General features: G+C 33.2%; 3 protein-coding genes across 3 annotated transcripts; all 3 read left to right on the plus strand.

Moving 5' to 3' along the window:
• Positions 1-322: 322 nt before the first annotated feature.
• On the plus strand, positions 323-5116 carry LOC127731140 (uncharacterized). The gene is made up of 5 exons (XM_052240076.1): positions 323-2001; positions 2664-2828; positions 3038-3318; positions 3724-3909; positions 4761-5116. Exons 1-5 carry the CDS (start codon positions 579-581, stop codon positions 4887-4889), a joined length of 2184 nt encoding a protein of 727 aa, XP_052096036.1. The 5' UTR covers positions 323-578; the 3' UTR covers positions 4890-5116.
• Positions 5117-10210: 5094 nt separating this feature from the next.
• Positions 10211-14019, plus strand: LOC127738784 (lim and transglutaminase domain protein ltd-1-like). Its single transcript, XM_052250162.1, has 5 exons — positions 10211-10258; positions 11704-11838; positions 12295-12536; positions 12919-13941; positions 14016-14019. Exons 1-5 carry the CDS (start codon positions 10211-10213, stop codon positions 14017-14019), a joined length of 1452 nt encoding a protein of 483 aa, XP_052106122.1.
• LOC127731148 (uncharacterized) lies at positions 14014-23542 on the plus strand. Its single transcript, XM_052240080.1, has 5 exons — positions 14014-15104; positions 16519-16683; positions 18074-18354; positions 19414-19599; positions 23226-23542. The coding sequence occupies exons 1-5, from the start codon at positions 14114-14116 to the stop codon at positions 23406-23408; spliced, it is 1806 nt and encodes a 601-aa protein (XP_052096040.1). The 5' UTR covers positions 14014-14113; the 3' UTR covers positions 23409-23542.
• Positions 23543-26457: the final 2915 nt, after the last annotated feature.

Raw genomic sequence — 26457 nt, forward strand, 5'->3', positions numbered from 1 at the left:
AATTTGTGGATGTATTCTGGGCGTCAACATGCGTACTTGGCCGCAATAGCGATAATACAATATACATTAATTCAGATGGTAAAATTTCAAGAGAAGGGGACATCGATGAAATCGTGAAATATACTGAATTTTATTTCTTCTCTGACCCAAACGAACTTATTTATACACACTTCCCGGATGAAGAATTCTGGCAGTTACATCCAGTTCCGTTTAATTTTTCTAAATTCGAAAAGTCGCCATATTTACGAGAATATTTCCATATGTATGAAATGAGTATTGTTGAAAGAAGTTGTATTTTAAATAAAATTACAGCAGAAAAAGAGACAATAAATATTTCGTTCGCCCTTCCACCAAAAAGGAGTTCAAATTATATATTCAAGGTTATTCTAACCCAACAAAGAACACAAATTCAAACAAATAAACCAGTCGATATTTTACTAGAAAGGTTTGTGAGTGTGATTCACACACAAGATAAAGTAATATTCAAAGTAAGACTTCCGTTTTATGGGAAATATCAGTTCGATGTATATGGATGTGATTTCACCAAAGCAAACAATTTTTCATTAGTTTGTTCATACATGATAGACTGCATAGACCCCAAAGAACCATGTTTACCATTCCCGGATTTTCCAGAAGTAGGGTTTGGTAATAATCCGCATGCAAACAAATTGAATATCTACGCAATTTCACCAAAATCACCATTTGTAAGGACAGGGAACGGCGTAGTTGAATTTATCATTCATATTGATGCAAAATTGGAAATATCCCACATGCTCAAAAGCCTATTGATAGGTAGTGGTACTCTGAGCAGACATGTTGTTGCTAGAAGAGAAAAAGACAGATATATAGCAAATATAAAATTACCAAGAGAAGGCGAATATGCTATTAAGTTTTATATTGGTCAAACGGAAGAAAATATTACTCAAAATATACCAACTGATTTGCTGAATTTTGTAATCAAATTTAAAGGAGAGGAAAGACCATGTAACTTACCTTATCCGAATATTCCTGAGGGTCAACTAGGTGCAAAGTTAGATGCCATGTCACTAGGAGTGAAATGTTTGAGTAATACCGGAGACTCAATAAAAGCACCAGATGGAACAGCTTCATTTCATTTCCGGGCAGATGACTCAGTTGAACTGTTATGTGAGCTTTCTTGTTGTAAACGTGAGGGCAACAGTAGAGTATCAGTTGAAACAGAAGTAAATAATGGAGTATGGACATTTAACGTTGACATGCCGATTCCGGCAGAATATTCTATGAATGTATTTGCTTTCAAGAAAAATGATTATTCTAGATTGCACCAGATACACAGTTTCTTCATTCACTCCGACGGAAACATAATACGACGAGTGAGGTTTTCTGATGACAGTATCGTGGAAAATATAATATCAGACACAATAATTACTAGTAAACCTGACGTCGTTATTCCAATACCGAGTCCAACACAATATGAGACAATATTCACAACTATAAGTAAAACAGATGAGAAGATCTACGAAAATGAAAACGAAATAAAAGTGAAAACAAACAATGATTCAGTTGAAATACGTTTAAATGATTATGGCGAATACGTACTCGAGGTGTTCACTCATGATAAGTATGAGAATGCAATCTGCACGAGCGGAAGGTTTTACATACATTTCAAAAAGGATGAAGACATTTTTGAAGATGACTTCCAAGAACTCGTAAATACGCTTAAACCTATAGATGAAATAGAGCCTGTTGAAGAACCAATTCCGGACAGAAAAGATAGCGTATTCGAACAGGGTCAGTTTGAGGAGATCTGTAGTGAAGATTCCGACAGTGACAATGCTGAAGTTAATGAAGAACAAGAAATGGATGGCAATGAATCAGATACACAGAGAAGTTTTGATGAAGATATCACGTCTGTCTCCTTAACGGAAGATGGAATAAAATCTGTAGCTTTGACGGAAGATACAGATTTACAGGAAGACATGGATGAAATGGAAGAAATGGCAAAAGAAAAATTTAAGCAAGGTAGCCTAAAATAAGGGTGTTAGCATATGAAACAAAAATATGTAGTCACAAATTTCAGGAGAATAATTATTATTGTAATCACTATTTTAAAACAGAGTGAATCCTCTTTATCGGGACAATGGTCGGTATAAACATACACTTCCGATTTGATTTAAAAGATTTCCAAGACGCTTCAAACAAAACTTATTTAAAAAACCAACGGTAGTATAACCTTAGAATTCAACAAAAATGACCGAACATCACTTTCTTTACATATGTATCTCTGTATTAAAATTGCACGGTTCTATGTCAACCTAAAAGGTAATGACAGTTTCTTTTATGATCTGCATAATTTACTGCTTTCGTCTAATTATATATTTTTGCCTTCCAAAAAGTAAAATAACAAAAATACCGAACTCCAAGGAAAATTCAAAACGGGAAGTCCCTAATCAAATGGCAAAATCAAAAGCTCAAACACATCAAACGATTGGATAACAACTGTCATATTCTTGACTAGGTACAGTCCAAACAATAGGTTCTTGACGTTCCCATTAAAGGTAAGTCAGGAATGCGATTCAATAAATTCAAATTATTCATTTTTCACTTAAAACACAGAGAAATCAAGATGCGGGATTGTGCAATATATTGCATTTGTTTAAACTGGTTAACATTAATCCTTTCAGTAAAAGAAAAATCTATTAAGAAGAATATGGCAAAGGCATTGAAATCAAAAGATCTGAAACAAATGAAGACACAACTTAAGCGTTTCAAACAGTTTGACCTTGACCCCGAGGATAAGATGGTAGCATATGTACAGAAAGTAGTAAAAGAGCTCACGGTTAAGGAAAGTAAGTGCTTGGTTTTTGTATCAGTTTACGAGTACAAAAAAAGATAGAATTAATAAATGACACTCTTTTCTTATTCAGGTAGAAATGAGAAGTCAACACTGTCCATATACATCTTAAATTTATAGAAGCAAAAATGTAACGCGTTCTGAAAATTCAAATATTCTATTGGTATTTCATCGAAGTAAATGTATTGATATGTTATTTTATAGAAATGACAGAAGCATGTCGTCGAAGAAATCCTAAAACAATTCAGAAATATATTCGTGAAGCAAAGGAGGCAAATTTTGATCATCGACTAGACATGCAAATTAAACTGTCAAAAAAGATTCTTGACAGAGTAACAAAATTGGAAAAATTGATGAAGCCGTTGTTAAAAATGAATCAAAACATGCTGACAGAAATGAAAAAATATCAGACACCACCTGAAAGTGTTCATCAGATTCTTAAAGCCACTGGTATACTACTTGGAGATGATCCTAAGAAACTACAGGTACAATCATATATTTTTCACATGTAAGGCCGTACTTTGACCTATAATGGTTTACTTTTACAATATTGTGACTTGGATGGAGAGTTGTCTCATTGGCACTCATAACACATCTTCTTATATCTATTTACAGTATTTTTCATAAAACATTAAGTGTAAAATTGCTGTCCAGAGGAAAAACCCTTTCTTGAATAGCCAGTCTCTTTCTTTTGAATATTTTTAAACGCACTCCCTTATTCATCCAACTATATCGCTAATTAAAACCTTTTTGTATAATCCCTTTTCTTTGTTTTGAACAATTTTCAATGATTTTTTTTATTTGTTTTCTATAGCATAATGCTTACTGTCTTCCCATATTTATTATAAACATTGATTATTATTAAAAAAGTTATTTTTATCTGTCTACAGACATGGAAGAACTGCCAGGGTTTTCTTTTTAAAACCGGTAAAGAAAATGTAATGAGGAGAGTGTCTCAGTTTGATATAAACTCAACGTCACCGGCCATGATTAATAAAATTAGCAGCATACTCAAACCATATAATCTCGTACAGATACGTGACGCCAGTATAGGTGCTGCTGCATTCTATCTTTGGGTAAGAAATGAGTGTTATTTAAGAAAGAAAGCAGAATAATTATCTTAATTGAAGAAAGCATAACAACTACTGTTGGCTCTTGCTTAATTTATGTAATGGATTTATGCGATTTTGAAAGCCTGACTGAAAACTTTAAAAAGAACAATTTCTTAAAAAGACATGAACTTAAAAAAACGGAAAAAAAACAATGCAAAGAATAAAAAAGAGGTGGAAGATACAAAAGGGAGAATTAAAACTGATAAGTCTAAGAAAATTAAAACAATCTCGTAAAAAAACGAACAACACACGACGAAAAGACACAGTCTACGAGATACTACATAAAAACTAAAGACAGATCATCAATAATCCGATTAAAACACCAAGGATGATATTAGGTGATTATACCACATCTTCTTTTTTTTATATGAAGCAAAGCACGTGACAAATGCTTGAAATTTGAATAAGGTCCACGTATTTGGAAAGGAATATTATTGCCTGCAAATGATTTGAAACTGAATACGATCTTGTACACTGAGTTCTATAAAGCTTTATTCACTAATATTACTATGCTGCTAGAATTTATATAGAGTTCAATATTTTGGACAGTTCAGAAGGTAACTTGACGAGATTTAAATCTGTTGTCAATGATGGGACTTAGAGGTCGCACTATGATTTTCTTGGGCAGTTGTAATGATTTATCGATCGTAAAAAATCGTTTGACTCTTTAAAAAACGAGTATTTGTATGTTTAAATGCTCCATATTTTTTAATATTAAAATTCATATGCTGTTGGGAAGTCCATCAACGAACATTCAAGAGTTAGAATGAACAGTGAATAACACGTTTTATGTACATTTTCCATTATTGCAACAGATCACTGGTATCTTGAAAGAGACAAAGAAACGACATGTTAATAAAAATAAAGACATGCTACCAAGATCCTCCAGACCAAGGCCTGCAACGATGTCAGTTCACGGCGGTAGCTTCCTAGTTAGAATATAAATAGATTAGAAACCACAAATGACAGATTCAAATCATTCTATTAAGCATGATGTGGTAAAATCGACTCAGCTGGATGAACCAATATAATATAGAAACACTTCTTGAGAGCGTTTAAAGCTCTTTTATATATGTTTTATATGTGTTTGAAAATATTTTGTATGAATGACATTATTTAGTCTTGTTTATTAATGCTAAGATTAGGAAGAACCTGATTAAATTTTATGAAAATAAAGCAGATAGCAAAAAATGAAAACAACACGTTATTAATTTCATGCGTCCGACGCGCTTTTCTGGATCTACCTTCGTCAGGAACGCTCAAAGCCGAATATTTGAAAGCCGAGGATGTATAAAAACCGAAATAGTTGAAGAGCTATTTGACCAAAAAGTACCTAAAATAGCCAAATTCATCTAAGGTCAACTTTGCCTAAGGGAGTTGACACCTTTGTTGACAATTTTAGAAATCATGTCAGTGCCGAATCGAAGTACTGACTACTGAGCTGATGATACCCTCGGGGATTGATAGTCCACCAGCAGAGATATAACGCGGAACTGTAAGACCAAACTACAAAAATTTATATGTGTAGTCATTTTCTCGTACATACTATTATTTTATAAACTGAATTTTTAAAGTGCTTTGATGAAGTAGCCTCATTTAGGTTCTCTTTAAACACATAACACTACACGGGAAACACAAAACCAAAAGGGCAGTAAAATGGCCTTATATTATTTGTTATAGTGTTCTTTTTCTTTTTCTTTGTATATTTTTAACCTTTACTGTTCAGTCCATTTGTGGTATATTCTTTTGGAGTGGCTAGGTATTTATACATCCCGCCATTGTGTTATTGTGCTATGGTCATTTTTTGTATTCTTGTCTTTCAATTTTGCTTATGTACTTTGTCTATAGAGTGTCTTTATGCCATTTTTATTTTCTTTGTTGAATTAGTTATTTGCTTTTATAGTGATTAAGATTATAACACAATGTTGACTGCTGTACCCCAATTTTTGACATTTTTACCTATTATGTCTGTTTGTTTTGTTCACACATTTTTGTCAATATAATGGAATTTTTTATGACTGTCATACAAGTGAGAGGTTTAGCTAGCTATGAAACCAGGTTTAATCCACCATTTTCTACATAAGGAAATGCCCGAACCAAGTCAGGAATATGACAGTTGTTTTCCATTCGTTTGATGTGTTTGAGCTTTTCATTTTGCCATTTGATAAAGGACTTTCCGTTTTGAATTTCCTAGGAGTTCGATATTTTTGTTATTTTACTTTTATGTATACAGTCAACGTTATTTAATGAGAGTTTGAACTTAAGTATCTATGAAAAATGAATTGCATCAGGCAAGATTTTAACCAAAAGTTTGGAATGGAAATATTATTTACATGAGCTAACAGTTCCACGGTATACAAAGAAATAACATTTCAAAAGAACATAACTAATGTTCTAAACTTCAACCTGAAAGCTGCAACAAGACCTTCAATCATCCATTCATGATTGCACATCACCCTAATCGAAAGATCAATTAGAAAAACAGTAGTTTACCAATGTTCTAATCTCATAAATCCATTAACAAGATACATCAAAAACAATTACAGAATTGGATGAACCCCAAAATGAGCGATCCCGCGTGCATCGACAGGGTAGATAAAGTCTTCTACTATGCATACAGCATCCGCCATGCGAATCCACATTCGGTACTGATTTCTAACAGATCAGACAACTACTATGGTATCTTAAGATCAAGACCGCTAAAACATGTCGAAAGTGAATTAATTTAAGTCGACAGTAGTTTACCGATGTTCAAATCTCGTAAGTCAATTAGGAAGTGACAAACGGAGCGATACCGGATGCGTTGACAGGGTTAGCGTCTCCTGCTTAGACATATACACATGGTGACCTTAAAATATTTGTTGTATGGATGTCAGTCGTTTTTCCTCATAACTATGTTTGGGTAGGATGTTTTTGCTTTTGCGAAGGAGCACATCCCTTATAATGAAGTCCGTACAGTATGAACAAGCCCGAGCGTAACATTTTAATTAAGAGATGTGTACACCATATATTGGAGCAGAGGGTATGTTACTACTGACATGTGGGAAGTTGACAATAAGAAATTTGTTGAAATCGTCACGTTTGTCATAGATTCTAGTTTTAATTCGTCCATATGGGTCAATATCGTGGAAAAGATCAAGATATGAAGCACACCTTCTTGTTTCGATTGTATATTCATCTCAAGTTCACTAGGATATATGCACTTACTGAAATGTAAGTTACTGAGTGGCAAGACATATTTAAATATCTTAAAGTGCCATTGAAGAACGTTACAAGACTCTTTTCTTTTGTATATGTGAAGGTTCTGTATGCATTCTGCTACACACGAGTACAAAAATAAGTCGGCTGTAGGGGTGCACAATCAGTACCCACTGGAATATCAACTGTCTGTTGGAATATTAATCCACTAAACTCAACAAATGTGTTGTCGATCAAAACGTCAGGCATCTTCCGTGAATTTGTTGTTGGGATCCGTGTCAAAATTTTTTTATGACCAAAGAAGTTGTAGAAAGAACACTGTTTAATAAGACGATGTAATCGATAAGTCAATTGAACATTGAGAGTAAAAGTATATAGAGTAGAAAATTAAAAGTTTTGATATGAAGTAGATCGAATTAAGCGGTACTCTTTGGTATTCATCAATAACCGTTACTTACAATTTGTCCCTGAGAAAACCTGTGGACTGAATTATTTTTTTTTACCATTATATGCCTAAATTGAACAAAAACAAAGTTCCGTAATCAGGAAAATGACATCTTGAGCAAACAGTTCTTCACTGGAAATGATAAGTACACAATTTATTTCATTGACAAGCTTATGAGGTAAATGTCAGTCATAAATTATAATAGAAGGGTAGGGACAGTGGATGACTGTGGACAATAGGTCTAGGAAATTGTCAGACGAATAGTGCTTTCATAGCTGTTGAAATGTCTTCAACAATGATTAAGTTCACATCTGATTTTAATTTTCATCAATAATCGCTTTCATATAACATTGAATAATCAAGAAATTGCATGCTAACGGCAAGTTATAAATAAAGGCAACAGTAGTATACCGCTGTTCAAAAGTCATAAATGGATTGAGAGAAAATAAATCCGGGTTACAAACTAAAACCGAGGAAACACGTCAACTGTAAGAGGAAAACAACGGAACAACAGAAACACTGAAGTGCAACAATAACAAACCTATCAACTGTGTGTTGTGTGATGTATATATTTCTTGGTTTCGTCCAGTTGTCTTTGTCTAGTCAAATACTAGTACCATAGAAAAATGTATCATCAAATATTAAGAAAAGGAAAAGTGATTGCTAACAAATTATAATTGTAATTAATGAACACAGATATATTGATCATTTGAATAAACTTATTCTGAAAGGTTATCAATCGAACAATGTGGTAATACCTTTTAATATTGTCTTCATCGTTACTAACATTAAATTTGTTTTTAATTAATTAAAACAACTAAATATGTATGGGAAGAACACTTTTGACATTGCAGAAGGCCATTCTTTTCTTTGACGTCTTTACACTAAATCCACTGAATGTGTAATGATTGAAATGATTGAAATGTTAGTCTGGGAAACATGGTTTATTAATTAGTTGAAATTGGCTTTGAACTGGCTTTAAGTACATGTGGGTACCTTGTGTTTTTGTTAGCTTTTTTATTTGCAGATCTGATGAATCAAGCCATTTCAAACGTTACACCATCATTCAAGAAATGGGGAGGGTTGATCATGAGCGCTCACAAACATGTTGTTTTGTCCATTATTGAAGGCCGTGCAGTGTCCTATAGTTGTTTACATCATCGTCCTTTCGTCTCTATTACTAGTAGATAGTTTTCTCATTGGCAATTAAATTACATTTCCTTAATATAGATTTCAATTGTTGCTTTATTGTGTTTACGTAACCCTAAATATCCCCTGTTATTGATATATGTCAATATTTATTGAAAATGTATGTTCATAATATATGAAAAAAATCTCATCAAAGATTTAGTAAGCTACAAAAGACTAATCAATAATGCTTAAATAAAAAATCTAAATGCCAAATAAAGTACGAAGTTGAAGAGCAATGAGAACGAAAAATTCCGAAAGGTTTTACCAAATACAGCTAATGTATAAACATAAAACTAAGAAGATATTGTATGATTGCCAATGAGACAACTCTCCACCCGAGATCAAACGACATAAGTAAGGTAGTCTATTTCTTGGGAAGAAAATTCTTAGTATTTTTAAACCAATAATTTATAAAAAAAAAAATATATTTCATAAATGACAAAATATACAAAATTTTGAAACGACAAATATTCCGAATTACTATTGTTTGTCTATTTGTCTTTTCTTTTTTAGCTATGGCGTTGTCAGTTTATTTTCGACGTATGAGTTTGAATGTACCTTTGGTATCTTTTGCCTTTCTTTTATAAAAAAACATAAATTCCTATATTACTTCCTTAAGCAACTGAAAACAAAAATATTTTATTCTATTAAATTTTTATGTGTTTTACAATAACTTATAAGTTTTGAAATGATCGTTTTGAAATATCTATTTAAACTGAAATGCATTGATAAATGTAGACGGAATGTTTTGTTCAAATGAAAATAACTGTCAATTGGACCTCTGCAATGTAAGAAAATCATGTTTGTATGATGCACTGGGCAAACTTATTAAAAAAAGTTAACATTTGAACTTTATCAAGGGTTTATTTGTTGATTTGTTTTAATTTTGTAAACCAAGATTTCATAAGACAAAACAGGTTTCTTTTTATTAAGTTTCGTGTTAGCATGAACATATATCGTTCCGTCAACAATCACTCAAAACATAAAAAAGATGAAATTTCTGGGATATTGTATATTAATTATTAGTCAAATTTGAACGAATATTCAGAATCCCCTGCTAATGTATTAGTAGACTTCTAGAATGTATATAAAACTAAAACTAATTATTTTGAAAAATATCGGACAATCTTTAATACCAATACCTATTGTCAAATGTCTTTTTATTGACACCTGATCTAACAATAAGAGATAAGGTGCTTAACTTACATTCACTTCAATAATTACAGAAAAATAGGGTAAAATATCATTGACATTACTTATATCTAACTTAGTCACACTATTTATGTTAAACTCACTTCATAACCGTATATGCACTATTCAAAAAATATATATCGCTGTAGTATCATGCATTTAACGAAAGGAGAAGTAACTTTTAAACTTAGAAGTGTAATAGAAAAATAAAGACTTAAATAACAGATCACTAATTTTAAAATGGGAAATATAGGAGGTAAAAGGCCTAAATCGTCAGGTTCATATCAAGTAAGTATTTTAAGCGATTGATTTTCTTTATAGGGTTTCTTTCTGACGTTTTTAGTATTTTTCATACACTCAACTTTATAGTTTAAGACATATTTTTGTCGAATATATCGAAAAACCAGAATTTTATGTACATTCATAATACCAGACTGGTACGAAAACTGACGACAATTTTATCAGAAAACATCTTTTTTAAAATGTCAGAGTTTTAGAAACAATAAAAAGCTTCAAAAAAGAAAAGAAAACAGTTTAAATGTTAAATAAATATCCAAAAAGGATAAAACAAAATATGCTTAAAAAGACAAGTATGTTAGAAAAGACAAAAGAAAACAAATAAAGATTTAAAAGATATTATGCAAAACACTAGACTGATCAACATTAACACCGCCAAAAATCGAGGATATTCCCAAAGAGTAATTCATAACTCATGCAACACCATCGCTTTTTTTCTCACGTTACAACAGCGAGCAAGTGGTATTGGATGATAAAATTAAGTCTCGATTCGGAAAATAAAAACATAATTAACAAAACTGTATATATATTTTCGTCAATTAATTATATTATACTTCTTTTTAATACTGTAAAGTATGAAATTTATATAAATCCGTTAGATAGCCCACAAAAGGCTACTGTAGCGGTTTTATATTATCCAAATTTTAGTCCAGATTTATTGGAGGTGAAAGTACAACGCAAAAATTAAATCAGTCGAGCATGAAATATAGTTCATAGGAACTAGAAACTATAATCAAAATTTTTTTGAACAGGTTTCTGGCTAATGAACGTACAACGCAAGAATTAGATAAATTGAGCATGAAATTTGGTCATAGTAGCCTTGAAATTGCATAAGAAGTTTGTCGTTTATATGAAGACGATAGCAGTGACATATCATTGATATATCACCACATATTTCAGTAAATGGAATTAAACATACAATTTTTTTAGCCTGAAATACAGTTGATATTAACCTAAATACTGCATAACAGAACTGTACTGTAAAACAAACCCGAAGTGATGAAATGCCTGTTTATGAAATATCTAAAATGAAGTGCCCTAGCATTTCAGATCCACTGACACCCGTTAACATCGTAGTCTGGAGGCTAGTGGTATATTAGTATGCAAGAACAGTAGAAGCAATGAAATCAAGAATCCTAGTTTTGAGTCGCTCCCCTTTCTGTTACTAAGGAGATCTAGATATGATGCATCCTTTTTTCAGCTTGTAGCAGGTGGGACATTAAAACAACCAGACTCGAAAAGACCGTGGCTAGGTGATGGTTCTAAAATATCAATGCATTTTTTTGGTATTTGTAAATAGTGTTAAAGTTCAGTGGAAGTAAGAGACATACATATAAGACAATAGCACCTACCAAACTTAGGATTTTTCATCAGTTTCTAGAAACTGTGTCTTGCAACAGAGCATAATATAAGTAATTTGTTTTTATCTTTGTTAGTTAGCAGATGTTTTCCACCATGACCGTGGTACTTACAGATCTGAAGAAGTACCACCGCCCGTACCCACAACTATGTCAAAACAACAACTTTTGTGGAATGTAGATTTCACAAACATTGATCGTAAAGCTCTGAATGTAAGTAATGCATTTACAAATGTGTAAGAAGCGATTTTGATTTTTGCTTTTTTTGGTGTTTCACGCAACTTTCCGAACTGTTGGCTATTTCGTGGCGGTGGAGGAAGCCGGAATGCCCGGAGAGAACTAACTACCATCGGCAGGGACATTGGCAATCTTAGTCAATTAAGATTGAAGTCAAACGCACCTGGAACGTGGGGTTCGAACTCATAACCTCAGTTTTGAAGGGCTAGAAGTGAACACGACACATATGAACCATTGAATATATGTACTGCGGTCCTGTCTTTTGTCCTGAAAAGTTCTTACCTTATCGATACTGTAAGCCTTAAATTTTTTTATTTCATTGTGGTATGAAGGATCAATATTTTAGTAACAATATTTTTGTAACGAGATTCAATGAAACTATCACATAATGTTATTATTTATTTTAGTACAGTATATTAAAATATCTTACAGGTATCCCCAGATCTTTTGATGGAAACGTTTTGGGACATTGTGGAACACATCATAGTTAAGAAATCATTTGAATATATAGACGAGGTACTGAGAGTTCGTGCTATATTTAGATGGATGACGTCATTTGATACAGAAAGGATAGAAATTGATATGCTGCCACCAGAGGAGTCACCAATTGATTATCTCATGAACATACAGCAAGATTTTGGAGACCACTGCCATCTGTTTTATGCTCTTTGCCAGTAAGAGTGTTAAGTATAAATTAGTTTCGTAGTCACGGTTAATGTCCCCTAGAATGAAGGAACACGCATCGGTTTAAGATTCATGCTATAAAACCCGAATAAAAATCACCAGTCCTACGGACCACGTACTATAAAGAAGCCACCCGAAAGCTAATGTTAACTTTGAGCAATCCAAACACATATCACATAACAAGAAATCGGGAAACAAACAAACCCTCAAGATAATAACCGGCAAAATGCAGCAGAAAATGTGGTTAAATAGCGGCTGATGTTTTGTCACTACAATACATACCTTAAAGGATAACAATCAAATGCCCTTTTATAGTAGCATTCTTTGACCAAATATTATTTTATATAAATATAGTTCCTTCTTTTCTTCTAGAATAGCGAATATTCCTTGTGTAATCATTAATGGTATGACAAAGAACATGTTATATGTAATTGGCGATGAACCCGATAGAGAACTACTTGAATCGAGATGGAATGCTGTCTACATCAAGGGCCAATGGCGTCTGATTGATCCTTATTGGGCATACTCGTGTATTGAGGAAGGTGAATATGACGACAAAATTTCAATTGATGATAAAAGCAAGATCAAAAGGGCAGGTGTTGGGAAACCACCTAGACCTGTAAATGAATTCTATTTTTTACCTGATCCGAATGAATTCATTCTCACTCATTTCCCAGATGACCCGGAATGGCAACTACAGGAAAATAGGTGGACATTAAAACAGTGGCAGAATTCTCCATATATTCGGGAACACTTCCATATGATGGGAATGAACACTAACACAAAATTAAAATCAGATATGTGCATGATAACGGCAAAAAATGATCCAATCAGTATGGCTTTTAATCTTCCAGAAGGTAAAAGTCATCAATACAGGTTTTCGCATAATTTAGTTTTGATAAAGTCTGAACACAGTTCTGAGGGGAAAAGTTTACGACATTTTGTAATGTTTGAACATTCTAGAAACAAATTAAGCTATACAGTCAGAGTTCCTTTTCCAGGTACATACCGCTTGGATATATACGGGAAAGATCTAGCCATAGATAAGCTGTATCACCTCCTATGTTCATACGGAATTAAATGTATACGAACAGATGACATTAAAGTAGATGAGTATCCTGATTGTCCTCGGTTAGGTTGGGGTCCAAATGCATATATGCTACAGGTGGGAGTTACACCAACCCCCTTGGAATCCACCATAGAGACCGTAATAGGTGAGGTCAATATCATAGTCCCAACGAAAAATCTTCATTCTATAAATCATCAACTGAAGTGCAGAACAATGAGTGATGCTAAGCTCAGTCGATTTACAACGGGAAGGTTTGAAAAAAGAAAATATGTTATACACGTCAAAGTTCCATTTGATGGAGAATTTGCTCTGAAAATATTTGGAAAGTTGAAATACGAACCAAAAGACAGTGTTCTCATTAATATACTTACTTTTCTTATTAATGGTAAAACTTTGAAAGATAAAGTAATACAGCCATTACCTGCAGTACTGGGTGACCACTTAGGCGTGCAGGACAGTTCTAAACATATTGGTGTTACTATACCAGGTGTACATCAGATGGAAATAGGCTCTGTTAACGGGCATCTAAATTCAAATGTCAGAACAGAAAGCAATACCGGTGAACAAAAGAAAAGAGAGAATGATCAAAATACTAAAGGTGGGGCAAATGGAATGAATGCTAGACTCGATACAAATAAAAATATAATGGTCGTAGCTAAGCTTGGAAATACTGAAGGTGCTAGTGTTAATGGAAAAAATAAAAGTAATGCTACGGAAGGAAATCAAAGTGGTGATAGTTTGAGGGAGGAGAAAAACGACAAGGGGTTCATTAGTGCAGATGAAATAGCAAGTGGGCAGATAGTTGCACATGAAGGAATAATAAAGCTAAAGTTTAAAACAGAAGCTGGTGTTAAACTTTACCAAGAATTGTGTAGTATCGATGATGAATCATCCAAGATGATGACTTGTAAAAAATATTTTGATGGCGATGGAAACTGGATATTTGAGCTGGACATGCCTATTTCGGGACAGTACTCGTTTAATTTGATTGGAAAAAATTCTGACAATAAAACTAAGCCAATATATAGTTGTCTAATTACGTCATCAGGTCATCCATTCCCTTCAATGCTAAAAGCAACTAACGAAAGGAAGCATACGTCAATAAAGCACGAGACCATTGTGACACAGGAACCCTCAATTACGGTTCCCGCCATCTCAAGCACCAGAGAAATATTAACATCACTACGGAGTAATACTGTTCCTCTAGATCAATTAAGTAAAGTTGCCAGAGTTATCAAACAAGAACACGATTTGGCCGTTCATTTGAAACTGCCAGGCGAGTTTATGCTGGATATATTCAAATACCATTCAGAGGAAGGTTTGACTACCTTAGCCAGGTACTTTATTGTCAGAAAATTTAATCCTGCTATTGATCAAAATGATTGGGAATGCATGTCTTTGAATGCTTTGTTTGACGACGACGAGGAAGATGATTCAAATAACTTGTACAGCAGACCCGTTACAAAATCCAACAAAGTGAGATTTAAAGGTTTGTATGAACTGATATAAAAAATAACCTGTGAAAGTTAGATGAGAATAATTGAGGTGGTAGGCCGCCTTGAACTTACAGTAAGGCGTTAGCGCGTTTGCGCATTGGTGATAGCAATGTTCCCTTTGATTTTGATTTTATCACGTGTTTGTGCCTACATTTTGTCATAAATTAATGTCCATATTCATCAGGACAGGTGACAGAATCTATACATTTATTCAATCCTCTGTCTAATATTCTTTTCAATACTCCTTACCATACGTCTGCGATTGGAAAACGTTATATTTAAATGTACATGTACTCAATTTAAATTATCTTGCTACTGTGCTTTGATATGAACTGTTCATGGTAATTTTTCAAAGTTACAGGGGAGACAATATGTCGTTTCTAATAATTGAAAACAACACGTAATTAATTTCATTTCTTGATTTCACTAAAGTGAAATTTAATTTTTTCGCGACGTCAAACTGTGACATATTGAGAACAGATGCATTTTTTGACTGATTTCAATCATTAGCTTGAAAACAAGTACATCGACCCCTCTTCTTTTACTTGACATTTGGCGGGATTATGTATGAAGATTATTTGTGCCAATATTTATGAACAAATCACCGATGATTTGTTTTTAAATTAGATAGATATACAGCAATAAATCCCGTTCTTTTCACAAATTCAGAGCAGTTTTTACAAAAACTAGTGTTTATCTTTTGAAATAAAAAAAGTTAGGTATGTCTGTCCAAATTAAGAAATGTTATAAAAAACCGAAATTTTGAGTAAATGTCTAAATTTTCGACCCCATTTATCTCTAAAAGTAGCACAAGAAGGTATATTTTCTATTACATATTTGAATTGACTAGGTGAAAAATAGCTTATATGCAAAATTTCGTCAAAAAATCACGGTGGGAGCAAAACTGTATCGTATGCCCTTAAGGGGACATTTGATTTTCATGATGGGGAGGGGCAGGAGGATTTTGGAAATGAATATCTTGCCCTAGTAGTAGGAACAGATAAAAAAAACCTGAAAAATATAATCTTGCCTTTAGATGTTAAGAAAGTACTAAAAGAAATGTACTTTCTGTACATCTAAAGGCAAGATTATATTTGTGTTTCTGTTTGATTTTGTTGTTGTTTGTATCGATCTGATTTTTATAGTTTTATCTTATGTTGTGCTGTTACACCACTGTCCTATTGGGCGCCCGAAAACGTGTTTAACCCCGCCACATTAAATGAATATTCTGACCACCAAATAAGATCGATCTTGTACCTGAAGAGTTGCATATATATATACGGAACAAGTGTTTTTTTTTTTAAAAACATTAGCAAAGTTAATTTTTACTATAAAGTAAAATCACTCTCTTAAAATCTCTACCGTGGCTTAGAATATATATCTCAAACTTGATCGATTTATTTTCAGATTCAAAAGGGACCATAACTTATAACATTAAACAAGCCATAAGTCAGAAAGATCTGGACAAATTAATATCATACATGAAGGTATATGACATCACTAGACCATTAACAACTGATCCACTGTCATTGAAAGCCAATCAGATGATTATGTTTCTTCAAGCTCAAAAATGTAATATATAAACTTACAAATCATTTCTAGAAACATATTGATTTACACAAAGTGTATTTCGTACATGAGAAATCAGAAGTTATTCATTAGTATTTCACATGTTTTTAAACGGATAAAAAGTATTGTCATCATCATATTATTTAATATTTTCTGATTTAAATATGATAAAAACGTCAACAATAATATATAGCATTAAAACATCACGTGTAGAAAACGTTTGATATGATTACCGTGTGGAGTAAAATCTTAGACTTTAAGCTCGAGGAATTAGGACTTCCACATATTTTTCTTTAAAAAGCGACAGTTTTGCAGACATTACACACGTATATATTTAAACAATAATGATGACGAGTAAGTCCGGAATAACACATGTTTATCACTTTAAACAATTATCATAGCTATTTAGTGAATATTTGTATGTATTATCATAGCTATTTAGTGAATATTTGTATGTATAATCATAGCTATTTAGTGAATATTTGTATGTGGAAACTGTGTAACGTATTAGAAAAAATACAAGTTTCGAATATTGATTTGTTGCACGCCAGTGACGCATTTGGAAGATTTATTAATTGTTGGAGGAGGTCGAAAATAAATATTTGAAATCCTGAAGTATCAAAAGTGAAACCCAATTGAAGATGACCTTTGATTATAACAAATTTCACATCATGTTTAAACTAAAATTATCCCAAGTTACAATATCAGAAACAGAAAACCTCATGTTTCTATACAATATTCCTATTTAATATTTCAAGCTTTTGAATTCAATTGATCATACAGAATCTTCATATCCGAAAATGTAAAGAGGCAGCAACTGAACGACATAAAAACCCCAATAGACAACTAGAGGTCAACAAACGATCTTCAACAATAGACAAGTGGCAATATTTCAAGCTTTTACACCCTGAGTATAAAACGTTGTGAATACATTTACTACAGACCATCAAAAGCCTTCTGACAACACACCAATTTCCAAAACGACTTGTAAAAAAAAAGCCTCAATACAGGAAGCGCTAAACTTTATAATGGCGATTTTAAAGATAACAAAAGCATCAGTACAAATAAAATAATTATGAACGATACTGCATCGAAGAAGTCACTAAGAGCAATCAATCTTAAAGTGCTTGGCCTACTGATTTTATACAGCAACCGTTGTGCAATGCCCAGAATTTTATATAGCATTTCAGAGCAAAAACAAATACAAAAGATACTTAAAATCTGACTTCAAACTATAATAAATTAAAACCAAAATCAATGATAGAACAACAGCATACACATAGCATTTTATCAAAAAAATCTATTAGCAAAAGAAAGTACTTTCAAGGTAAATCCTAAACTTGTTAGTTTGATGAATAATATTACTAATTAAAGCCTAAAAATCTATCTATAGATTTAGACAGAGCTTGTCAATCAAGGAAAGAAAGTATTTTAGAAGATGCTGTGGAACAAGCAAAGAAAGCTGGGCTTACTCGAAGACTTAACTCAAAGATCGTTATAGCAACCAGAATTCTTGAAAGAATTTACAAAATAGATAAAGTATCTAAAATTGTGTCCAGGATTGATCAAAGGTCCCTAGCCGAGCTAAAAATGTATCAGACACCACCTAATGGTGTTCATCAGACCCTGGTAGCTGCCTCGCTTTTGTTAGGCTATGGACTAGATGAGGTCAAGGTATGGTATAGTTTTCTGCATAAAAACAAGCTTGTGAATAATTAAGTCACGGATTTCGTTACCACAAACTACTTTAAACATTTACTAAATTCTTACATAGATATAAAGATTGGGTTTGGAAATTTTAATGTACCTCTAGAAAATTTATTAAAAACGGGATAGCACGTGCTTATTTTTACGGTTATATTCTGAGCCCGTAAATTTTCATACGATCCGGGTAAACTTATCGATCCTTTAAATCAACTTATCCTAAAAGGTTACCAATATATTACACTGTCATTAGATGTACAGAAAGTACTATAAGAAATGTACTTTATGTCTTTTGTGTTCTTGTTTGTTTTTTTAGTTGTTTGTATCGATCTGATTTTTATAGTTTGATCTTATGTTGTGCTGTTACACCAATGTCCTCTGTTAGTTGGAGGATTGGCCGCGCGAAAACATGTTTAACCCCGCCCGCCACATTCTGTATCTGCCTGTCGCAAATCAGGAGCATGTAATTCAGTGGTTGCCATTGTTGCTGTATATCATATTTGGTTTCGTTTATTGTTTTTTACATAAATAAGGCCGTATTTGTATTTTGTTTGAATAGCTTTAAATTTTCATTAAAGGGCCTTTTATAGCTTGCTGTGCGGTATGGGTTTTGCTCATTGTTGAAGGCCGCATGATGACATATTGTTACTTACTTTTACGTCATTTAGTCTCTGGGGGAGGGTTGTCTCATTGACAATCATATCCCATCACCACAGTGACACCATATATTAAATTTCCCTCCACTTATGTAGCGAAATTGATCGATGAATGAAATTATCCTATTTTAGAAAGAATTGAAGACTTTTACTTTGTTACATCGTAATGGCAAAATAACAAATCCTTTCATTCTGCCTCCTTTACATTTCTGTATCTTTTTTTGGTGTTAAAATTTAGTATCTCATATTGGTTTTGAAGTAAAAATTATTTACAAATGTTAGTAATATCTTTTAAGTGTATTTGTTTTTATCACAAATAAATTACCTTGTACTTTTGATTTAGAAGGTTAAAGTATTTTGTATGCCTAAATAGGATTGGAGGACCTGCAAATCGTTATTGTTTAAATCAGGAAAAGACAACCTTAAGAAAAGAATGGAACAGTTTGACTATAGGTCAGTTAGCAATGCTATCCTAAATGCCGTGAAGACAATATTAGAACCGTACAAAGCTTGGCAAGTCAGGGATGTCAGTAAAGGAGCAGCAACCGTATTTCTTTGGGTAACTTTACGACAAAAATTTTAACTACGATCATGTTGACTTTACTTTATTGTAAATCTTATGTTGCTGGCCATTGTTGCTGCTTACAGTTTCTTCTATCATATATATAAAAAGTTCATGTTCGGTATCAATGTTTTGGAATTTTGTCCCAAATAACGCTAAAATATATGGTTGCTAGGCACTTTTTTTCCACTATAAATGATTGTTCTTATATAAATTTTGTGATGACATTCACCCCATTACTTTTGAGCTTGTGTCTATCAACTAGATTAAATAGTCCTTTACCAAAATATATGTTGTAGCTGGGTACTTATGCGTCAAATTAGGGTGGTTGCTAAGCACTTTTGACATAACCTTGACTTCTTACCCTTGATTTTTTAACCAAATAATAACTTTAATCGACTTGAACATTTTCCCAATTAATTATATGCTTATATCCATTACCCTTTTTAAAAAAGTCCCATAATTAAAACTCAAGGTCAAGGTCATTAAATGCTCAATATTTTAGGCATCATATACATTCAATACGTATAATGGTATTTCAGTTATTTTAAATGATTTTGTCAAAAATTTTGTAAAAAAAAGGAAAAATGACCCATTTTGTGTCCTGTAGCCTCTAAGCACCCTGAATCCTAACATTTTGTTGTAAGTTATTGATGAGAAGTTTTGATACTTTTAATTTATAACCACAATTTTAATAGAGGTGGATGCAAAAATGTGTTTTTGGTTTGGTTCTTGCAAAATGTGAATCATTTGCCTTCACAAATACTATAATAAATTACCCCCTGTTCATTCGGTTGTGTCAATATTAAGACAAACAAGTTTTTTTTCAAATCTTGCATTGCTGTGTCCTTTGTTCATCATCATATTGCTGGAAATATTAATAGATACTATCCAATGAAATCTAGTTTTGCTTGAAAACAGTTATTTTTTAGGCACCACACTCCCTTTATTTGCCGCTTCAAATATTGTTATAATCATCAAACCAGTGTCTTTACCATATACCACGCACCAAATCTATAGGAGACGTTGTATGGTAGTATTCTATACAAAGCACAGAAATGGCGTCATTCATCTCAAAAGCTAACCAAACCTTTAATAAGACATAATCAAAAGGGATATAGTTACGATACTGTTGTCAAGTCATTAAAGATGGCATTTTTTGAACTAATATTGATTCACTCATAGGGTCTTTGCATCGGAAATAAACAAATTTATTCTAAAACCAGTTGTTGGTATGATAAAAAAAACCCTAACGGGAACGAATGTGTTTGATTTTCATCATCTTCGCTAGCCAAGGGTTACGATCCACTTCCCTCCTCTCCACCCTTGGCAGATTAAGCCAACATTTGTGATAACAATGTTGCGCCATCTGTCGGTAGATTAATGTCACGCCCATTCTTGACCAACGGTAGCACTTGAACTCTTCAATTTGGAGGTAAAAACACGGTAGCGTCTAGATTCTACAAACTTGGTAAAGCAGGAAACGAAAATATACGTTGACATTCATGCATTTGTGCAAGAAACATACACAGGAACTTCTATTAGTTGATTAAAAACATTCAAATTGTCACTAAATATAGTCGTATGTTTAGGGATGTAAAGACTTGTTGCACAATGAGCACGTGGCAATTGTTTACATACACTTTCTACATTTACACGTGATCATGTTATAGGCGCTTTTTGATTGGATGCAGCGAGTTTCGACTGCAACCAATGAAGATCATTACCTTGTGTCTCCGAAATTCTATCTCAATCTGCCAAGGGTGGAGAGGAGGGAAGTGGATCGTAACCCTTGGCTAGTGGAGAGGAGGGAAGTGGATCGTAAACCTTGGCTAGCGAAGATGGATTTTCATATGATGAAGACATAATCTTTCGATCAGTTTAATTGAGGTCTGGAGCTAGCATGTCAGTAAAAAAAGAGGGACGAAAGATACCAGAGGGACAGTCAAACTCATAGATCGAAAACAAACTGACAACGCCATGGCCAAAAATAAAAAGACAAACAGACAAATAATAGTACAGATGACACAACATAAAAAAAGACTAAGCAACACGAACCCCACCAAAAACTGGGGTGATCTCAGGTGCTCCGGAAGGGTAAGCAGATCCTGCTCCACATGTGGCACCCGTCGTGTTGCTTATGTTATTATAAATCCTGTAAATAGTCTAATTCGGTAAGTCACATTCGTGAAAAGGGAGGGTATTGTAGTTACAACATAAGGAACATATCCGATATCATCTGTGAAACGGTTATTCCATAACGGTTAACCAACTCGTGATGGCGTCCGTAAAATTTACGAAGGGATGACTTTAACTTCACCATTTGGTTTAATAGTTTCCTTATGAGCAGCAATCCTCTATCAAGGAAATCATGATAGGAAACAAAAGCCCGGGAATATCGTATCAATTGGGAGATATATACTCCGTATGCAGGCGCTGCTGGAATGTTGCTACATAGAAATGGAAAGTTCACAATTGGGAAGCTGAAATCATCTCTTTTGTCGTAAAGTTTTGTTTTCAACCGACTCTCATTGTCAACTGCTATTTGTCCTTTGTTAATTAATGTTGATTATTCATTAATTATTTTCACATCGGACTTGGACTTCTTTTAGACTGAGTTTAGCTGTGCGTATTGTTGTGTGTTTGCTTATTTATCATCGGCCAGGGGAGGGTTGAGATCTCACATAACATGTTTAACCACGACGCATTTTTGCGCCTTTCCCAAGTCGTGTGTTTATTTTTTTTAGTTTTGGTTCATTTATATGTTTCGGAGTTTAGTGTGACGTCCATTTCGCTGAACTATAGTATACATTAATGTTGAGGAGCCAGCTAACGCCCGCCTCCAAATGCGGGATCTTCCCGCTACGTTGAAGCCCCATTGGAGGCCATGGGCTGTTTTCTGCTTTGGTTTTTTTTTTTGTTAGGTTGTTGTCGTTTTGACACATTCCCATTCTCAATTCTATTTACTAAGTTGTAAAACTTGTGTCTGATACATTTGTCATTTTGAACAATGAAATATGTTTAAACTAAATCGCCCATGTTCCCATGTATTGAATACATTTGTAATCGCCCCTGTTTGTGCTGATCAGTTTATATTATTTTATATAGTGTTTTGTTGACTGTTGTTTGTCTTTAGAACGTTTTCCGTTTTTTATGCCTTGATTTTGTCGGTCTCTCTTCGACTTATGAGTTTTGATTCTACCTTCGGTAATTTGCGCCTTTTTCATGAAAGAGCTAAAACGTTATATTTTTTCCATATTTTTCGTTTAATGTACCCATAATTCCCCAAAAGTTCCCTTAGCCATGTCTGATCTTCTCTGCTTTCAACAAAGACGGTTTTTTTTTTCTAGCACAATGTTATTCTAAAAAATAAAAGATGAGCTTATTTTTTTTTTTGATCGGAGCGCTTTTCATTTACTGATCATGACTATCTAAATCAGAAGAGGGTTCAAACGTTAAATATTATTTAATTGTAAGTGAGAAAACACATTGCTTCCCTGAGTGTTTATTTCTACCTTGGTATTTTCCCCTTTTGGACTAATACATGTTTATTGAATTAATTTTCCTAAACATTCGATTCTGACAAAAATAAATATATTTTTTTTCTTTTCTGTTTCATATAGGTCAAAGGAATCATAGGTGTAATGGAATACCAACAAGGAAATGTAGAGCGATGCATGTCAGGAAAATCGGTAATCTCCAAGAGGGTTGCTCCACGAAGGGCAATGCTCCCAGAATATTCTACCGAGAAAAACGGAACAATCATCTTTGAAAGTGAAGAATGGGATGAATCTGACGACGAATGATGAACAAATCATGTGAAAATGGTGGACAAATAAAATTCAATTCTTAGACGAGCCTCATTATATAGAATACTATTGAAAGCACTTGTGATTTAAGATTTTGTTATTTCATAAATATAATTCTTCATTTTTTTAAACTTATTTTCCCTTTTTTATATGTTTTTGCTCTTATGGTTACAGTATTACAACAACTGTAGTTTGTATGTGCTACCCCTCTACTCATACTTTTCACAAATCATTGACGAAAATTAAATAAAATTCTTATAATAAAAAAAGAAAAGAGGGCCCAATCTCCAATGTTGTGAAAGAATACGCGAAATGAAGCTATTTTCATTTAATGTTGTCATACTTTCTTATAAAAAAAAATATATAGCAATTTCTTTAAACGACAATGTTTCAATTAGTTTCAGTTGTTAAGTGGTTGAATTGTATATTGTGTGCCTTTAAAAACTTCTGTGAAGCATCTACTTTAATTTTGAAAATGGTAAATTGCAAACAGCATAAGTCATCATAAGAAACCATAAGCAATACTTGTTTTATTTGTAATGAAATGTTACTTATATACTAATATAAAAATAAGGAGATGCGGTATGATTGCCAATAAGAAAACTATCCAACAGAGTCCAAATGACTTGGATGTAAGCAACGGCCTTCAAAGATGAACAAAACTTATACCTTATAGTCGGCTTTAAAAGACCTTGACATGACAAAATCTGAAACATTTCAAACGAAAGATTTAAGACGATTTCAAACTACTTCAGTTGCAGCCATAAATGTCATAGAATAGTGATTTCTTTTGTGAAACTGCTTTGTTTTGTAAATTATGGTCTATATCTCGAATATCCATTTCCGCTGGAAAATTGAAATTATTTTTTTTTCTTAACTGTGAAAATGTTGTCGAAAAAACAATACGTTGCAAAATAGATATATGGCAATCTGATTTCAAAAATATCTATCAACACTAGTTCAGATTTTAGCAGACAGTGTTACTACGTAGAATCTAAACAGGAATAAAATATGCACAGCTGGAGCTTTTAAGGTTACAAATGAATCGTTTCAGGGACATAGTAAAATAAAAGTAGCAATAAACTACTGTCAAAGTCGACATCTTACATTTTATCTCGAATTCTCAAGTAATAAGTTTTTTTCATTTTGACTTATAAATCTTAAAATGTCGACTTTTAATAACTCATATTTTCAAATTTAAAGTCAAAATTTCGGATTTAAAAAGTACATTTTTCATATTTTGACTTTATAAAATCTTGAATTAAACTTTATAAATCTTGAACATTTGACTTATGAAACCTTGTTTAAGTTGTAAATTAGACGTAACATAGCAGTACCAAAGCTCAAGTCTCATAATGCCATTAGAAAGATACTAATCAAGACAATAATAATATAAAAAAAAAAGCTGAGGGAATCGTATCAGAGACCGGGTGCGTCTATAAGGTAAGCGTCTCCTGCTTTGCATGCAAATCGGTCAGCATTTCATTATTATGAATGAATAGGACACGATCGGTAAATTAACAGATTATAAGAATATTCGGGTATCTAAAAATCTAAGACCACGCGAAACATGTAACTAGTGAGTTGAGAAAAAGACACATCGTTTCGGTCAACCAATTCGTGTTGGTGACCTTAAAACTTATGCAGTTTTGTTTCTCATAACTCTGTTGGAGTAGTATTTTGTGTTAGGAACATGCCCCTTAATGAAGTTCGTATAATGTGAAAATGCACGAGCATAATGTAGGAATTGAGATATGTAAACATCATACTATGGGGAAGAGAATGTGATACTGCTGAGAAATTAATACGTAACATCTTGACTTTTGCATATGACAATTTGAGGGCATACGAAATAGAAACAGTAGCAGATTATATATATATATAGGTTTTGGTTCTTAAATGTTTTTGCCTTGAGTATTTGGCGCAGTAACATTTGTACCGTATATTGATTACTTTACCACTACTTCGATACCTCTGCTTTTGGACTGTTTGTTCCTGAGGGTATCACCAGCCCAGTATCTCAATACTTCGGTACTGGCATGAACATACGGATATTGTTTAGTGAAATTTGTTGTTGTAAAACATAGAAAATCCTTTGAAATTAAGAAATGTATCTTTCTCATCCATAGCTCTGATTCCTTGATTGGTTTTCGCAATAATTTTAGTAAATTTCAAGTACTGGTACATAAGCTCCGACTTTTCTATAGGCCTTCTGGGTTTTCAAATATGTTGGCCTCATGCATCGTTTAGGAGACATTTATTGACGAATGTGAATTTGGTGCGGTAAAATTGGTTAGTTTGATTTCCTCTACCTCCGAATTTTCTATAGGCCTTTTGGTTTTTCAAATATGTTGGCCTCAAGCATCACTAAGGAGACATTTATTGTCGAAATGTAAATTTGGTGCAGTAAAATAGGTGTGTTTAATTTGTTCTAGCTCCAAATTTTCTATAGGCCTTTAAGTTTTTCAAATATGTTGGTCTCATGCATCACTAAGGAGACATTTATTGTCGAAATGTGAATTTGGTGCAGTAAAATTGGTTAGTTTAATTTGATTATATAATATTTGTATATTAAATTAAGAATGGAAACGGGGAATGCATCAAAGAAACAACAACCCGACCAAAGAGCAGAAAACAGCCCAATGCCACCAATGGGTCTTCAACACAGCGAGAAAATCCCGCATCCGGAGGCGGGCTTCAGCTGGCCCTTAAACAATAATGTATACTAGTTCAGCAAAAATGGACGTCACACTAATCTCCAAAACATATAAATGAACAAAAATCTAAAAAAAAAACATTCAAGACTAACAACAGTCAGAGGTTTCTGACTTGAGACAGGCGCAAAAATACGACGGGGTTAAACATGTTTTATGAGATATCAACCCTCCATCTATACCTCTAGCCAATGTGAAATAAACAAACACAGCAATACGCATAGTAAAATTCAGTCCAAAAGAAGTCCGATTCCGATGTTAGAATAGGTAACAGAAGAAACTTAACAAAATGATAATAATCAACATAAATTAACAAAGGACAATACTCGCAG

This window comes from Mytilus californianus, unplaced genomic scaffold, assembly GCF_021869535.1.
Source record: "Mytilus californianus isolate M0D057914Y unplaced genomic scaffold, xbMytCali1.0.p SCAF_1, whole genome shotgun sequence".
Classification (NCBI taxonomy): Eukaryota; Metazoa; Mollusca; class Bivalvia; order Mytilida; family Mytilidae; genus Mytilus; species Mytilus californianus.

What these genes read in the sequence shown, in the direction of transcription:
- LOC127731148 (XM_052240080.1), top strand. Translation starts at nt 14,114, where the DNA reads ATGGAAATAGGCTCTGTTAACGGGCATCTAAATTCAAATGTCAGAACA. An exon ending in GTTTCTTCAAGCTCAAAAAT is followed by an intron (nt 16,684 to 18,073) that starts GTAATATATAAA and finishes ATCTATCTATAG; the next exon opens with ATTTAGACAGAGCTTGTCAA. An exon ending in CAGCAACCGTATTTCTTTGG is followed by an intron (nt 19,600 to 23,225) that starts GTAACTTTACGA and finishes TGTTTCATATAG; the next exon opens with GTCAAAGGAATCATAGGTGT.
- LOC127738784 (XM_052250162.1), top strand. Translation starts at nt 10,211, where the DNA reads ATGGGAAATATAGGAGGTAAAAGGCCTAAATCGTCAGGTTCATATCAA. An exon ending in TTGATCGTAAAGCTCTGAAT is followed by an intron (nt 11,839 to 12,294) that starts GTAAGTAATGCA and finishes AATATCTTACAG; the next exon opens with GTATCCCCAGATCTTTTGAT. An exon ending in CTGTTTTATGCTCTTTGCCA is followed by an intron (nt 12,537 to 12,918) that starts GTAAGAGTGTTA and finishes CTTTTCTTCTAG; the next exon opens with AATAGCGAATATTCCTTGTG.
- LOC127731140 (XM_052240076.1), top strand. Translation starts at nt 579, where the DNA reads ATGATAGACTGCATAGACCCCAAAGAACCATGTTTACCATTCCCGGAT. An exon ending in AGAGCTCACGGTTAAGGAAA is followed by an intron (nt 2,829 to 3,037) that starts GTAAGTGCTTGG and finishes GTTATTTTATAG; the next exon opens with AAATGACAGAAGCATGTCGT. An exon ending in CTGCTGCATTCTATCTTTGG is followed by an intron (nt 3,910 to 4,760) that starts GTAAGAAATGAG and finishes TTATTGCAACAG; the next exon opens with ATCACTGGTATCTTGAAAGA.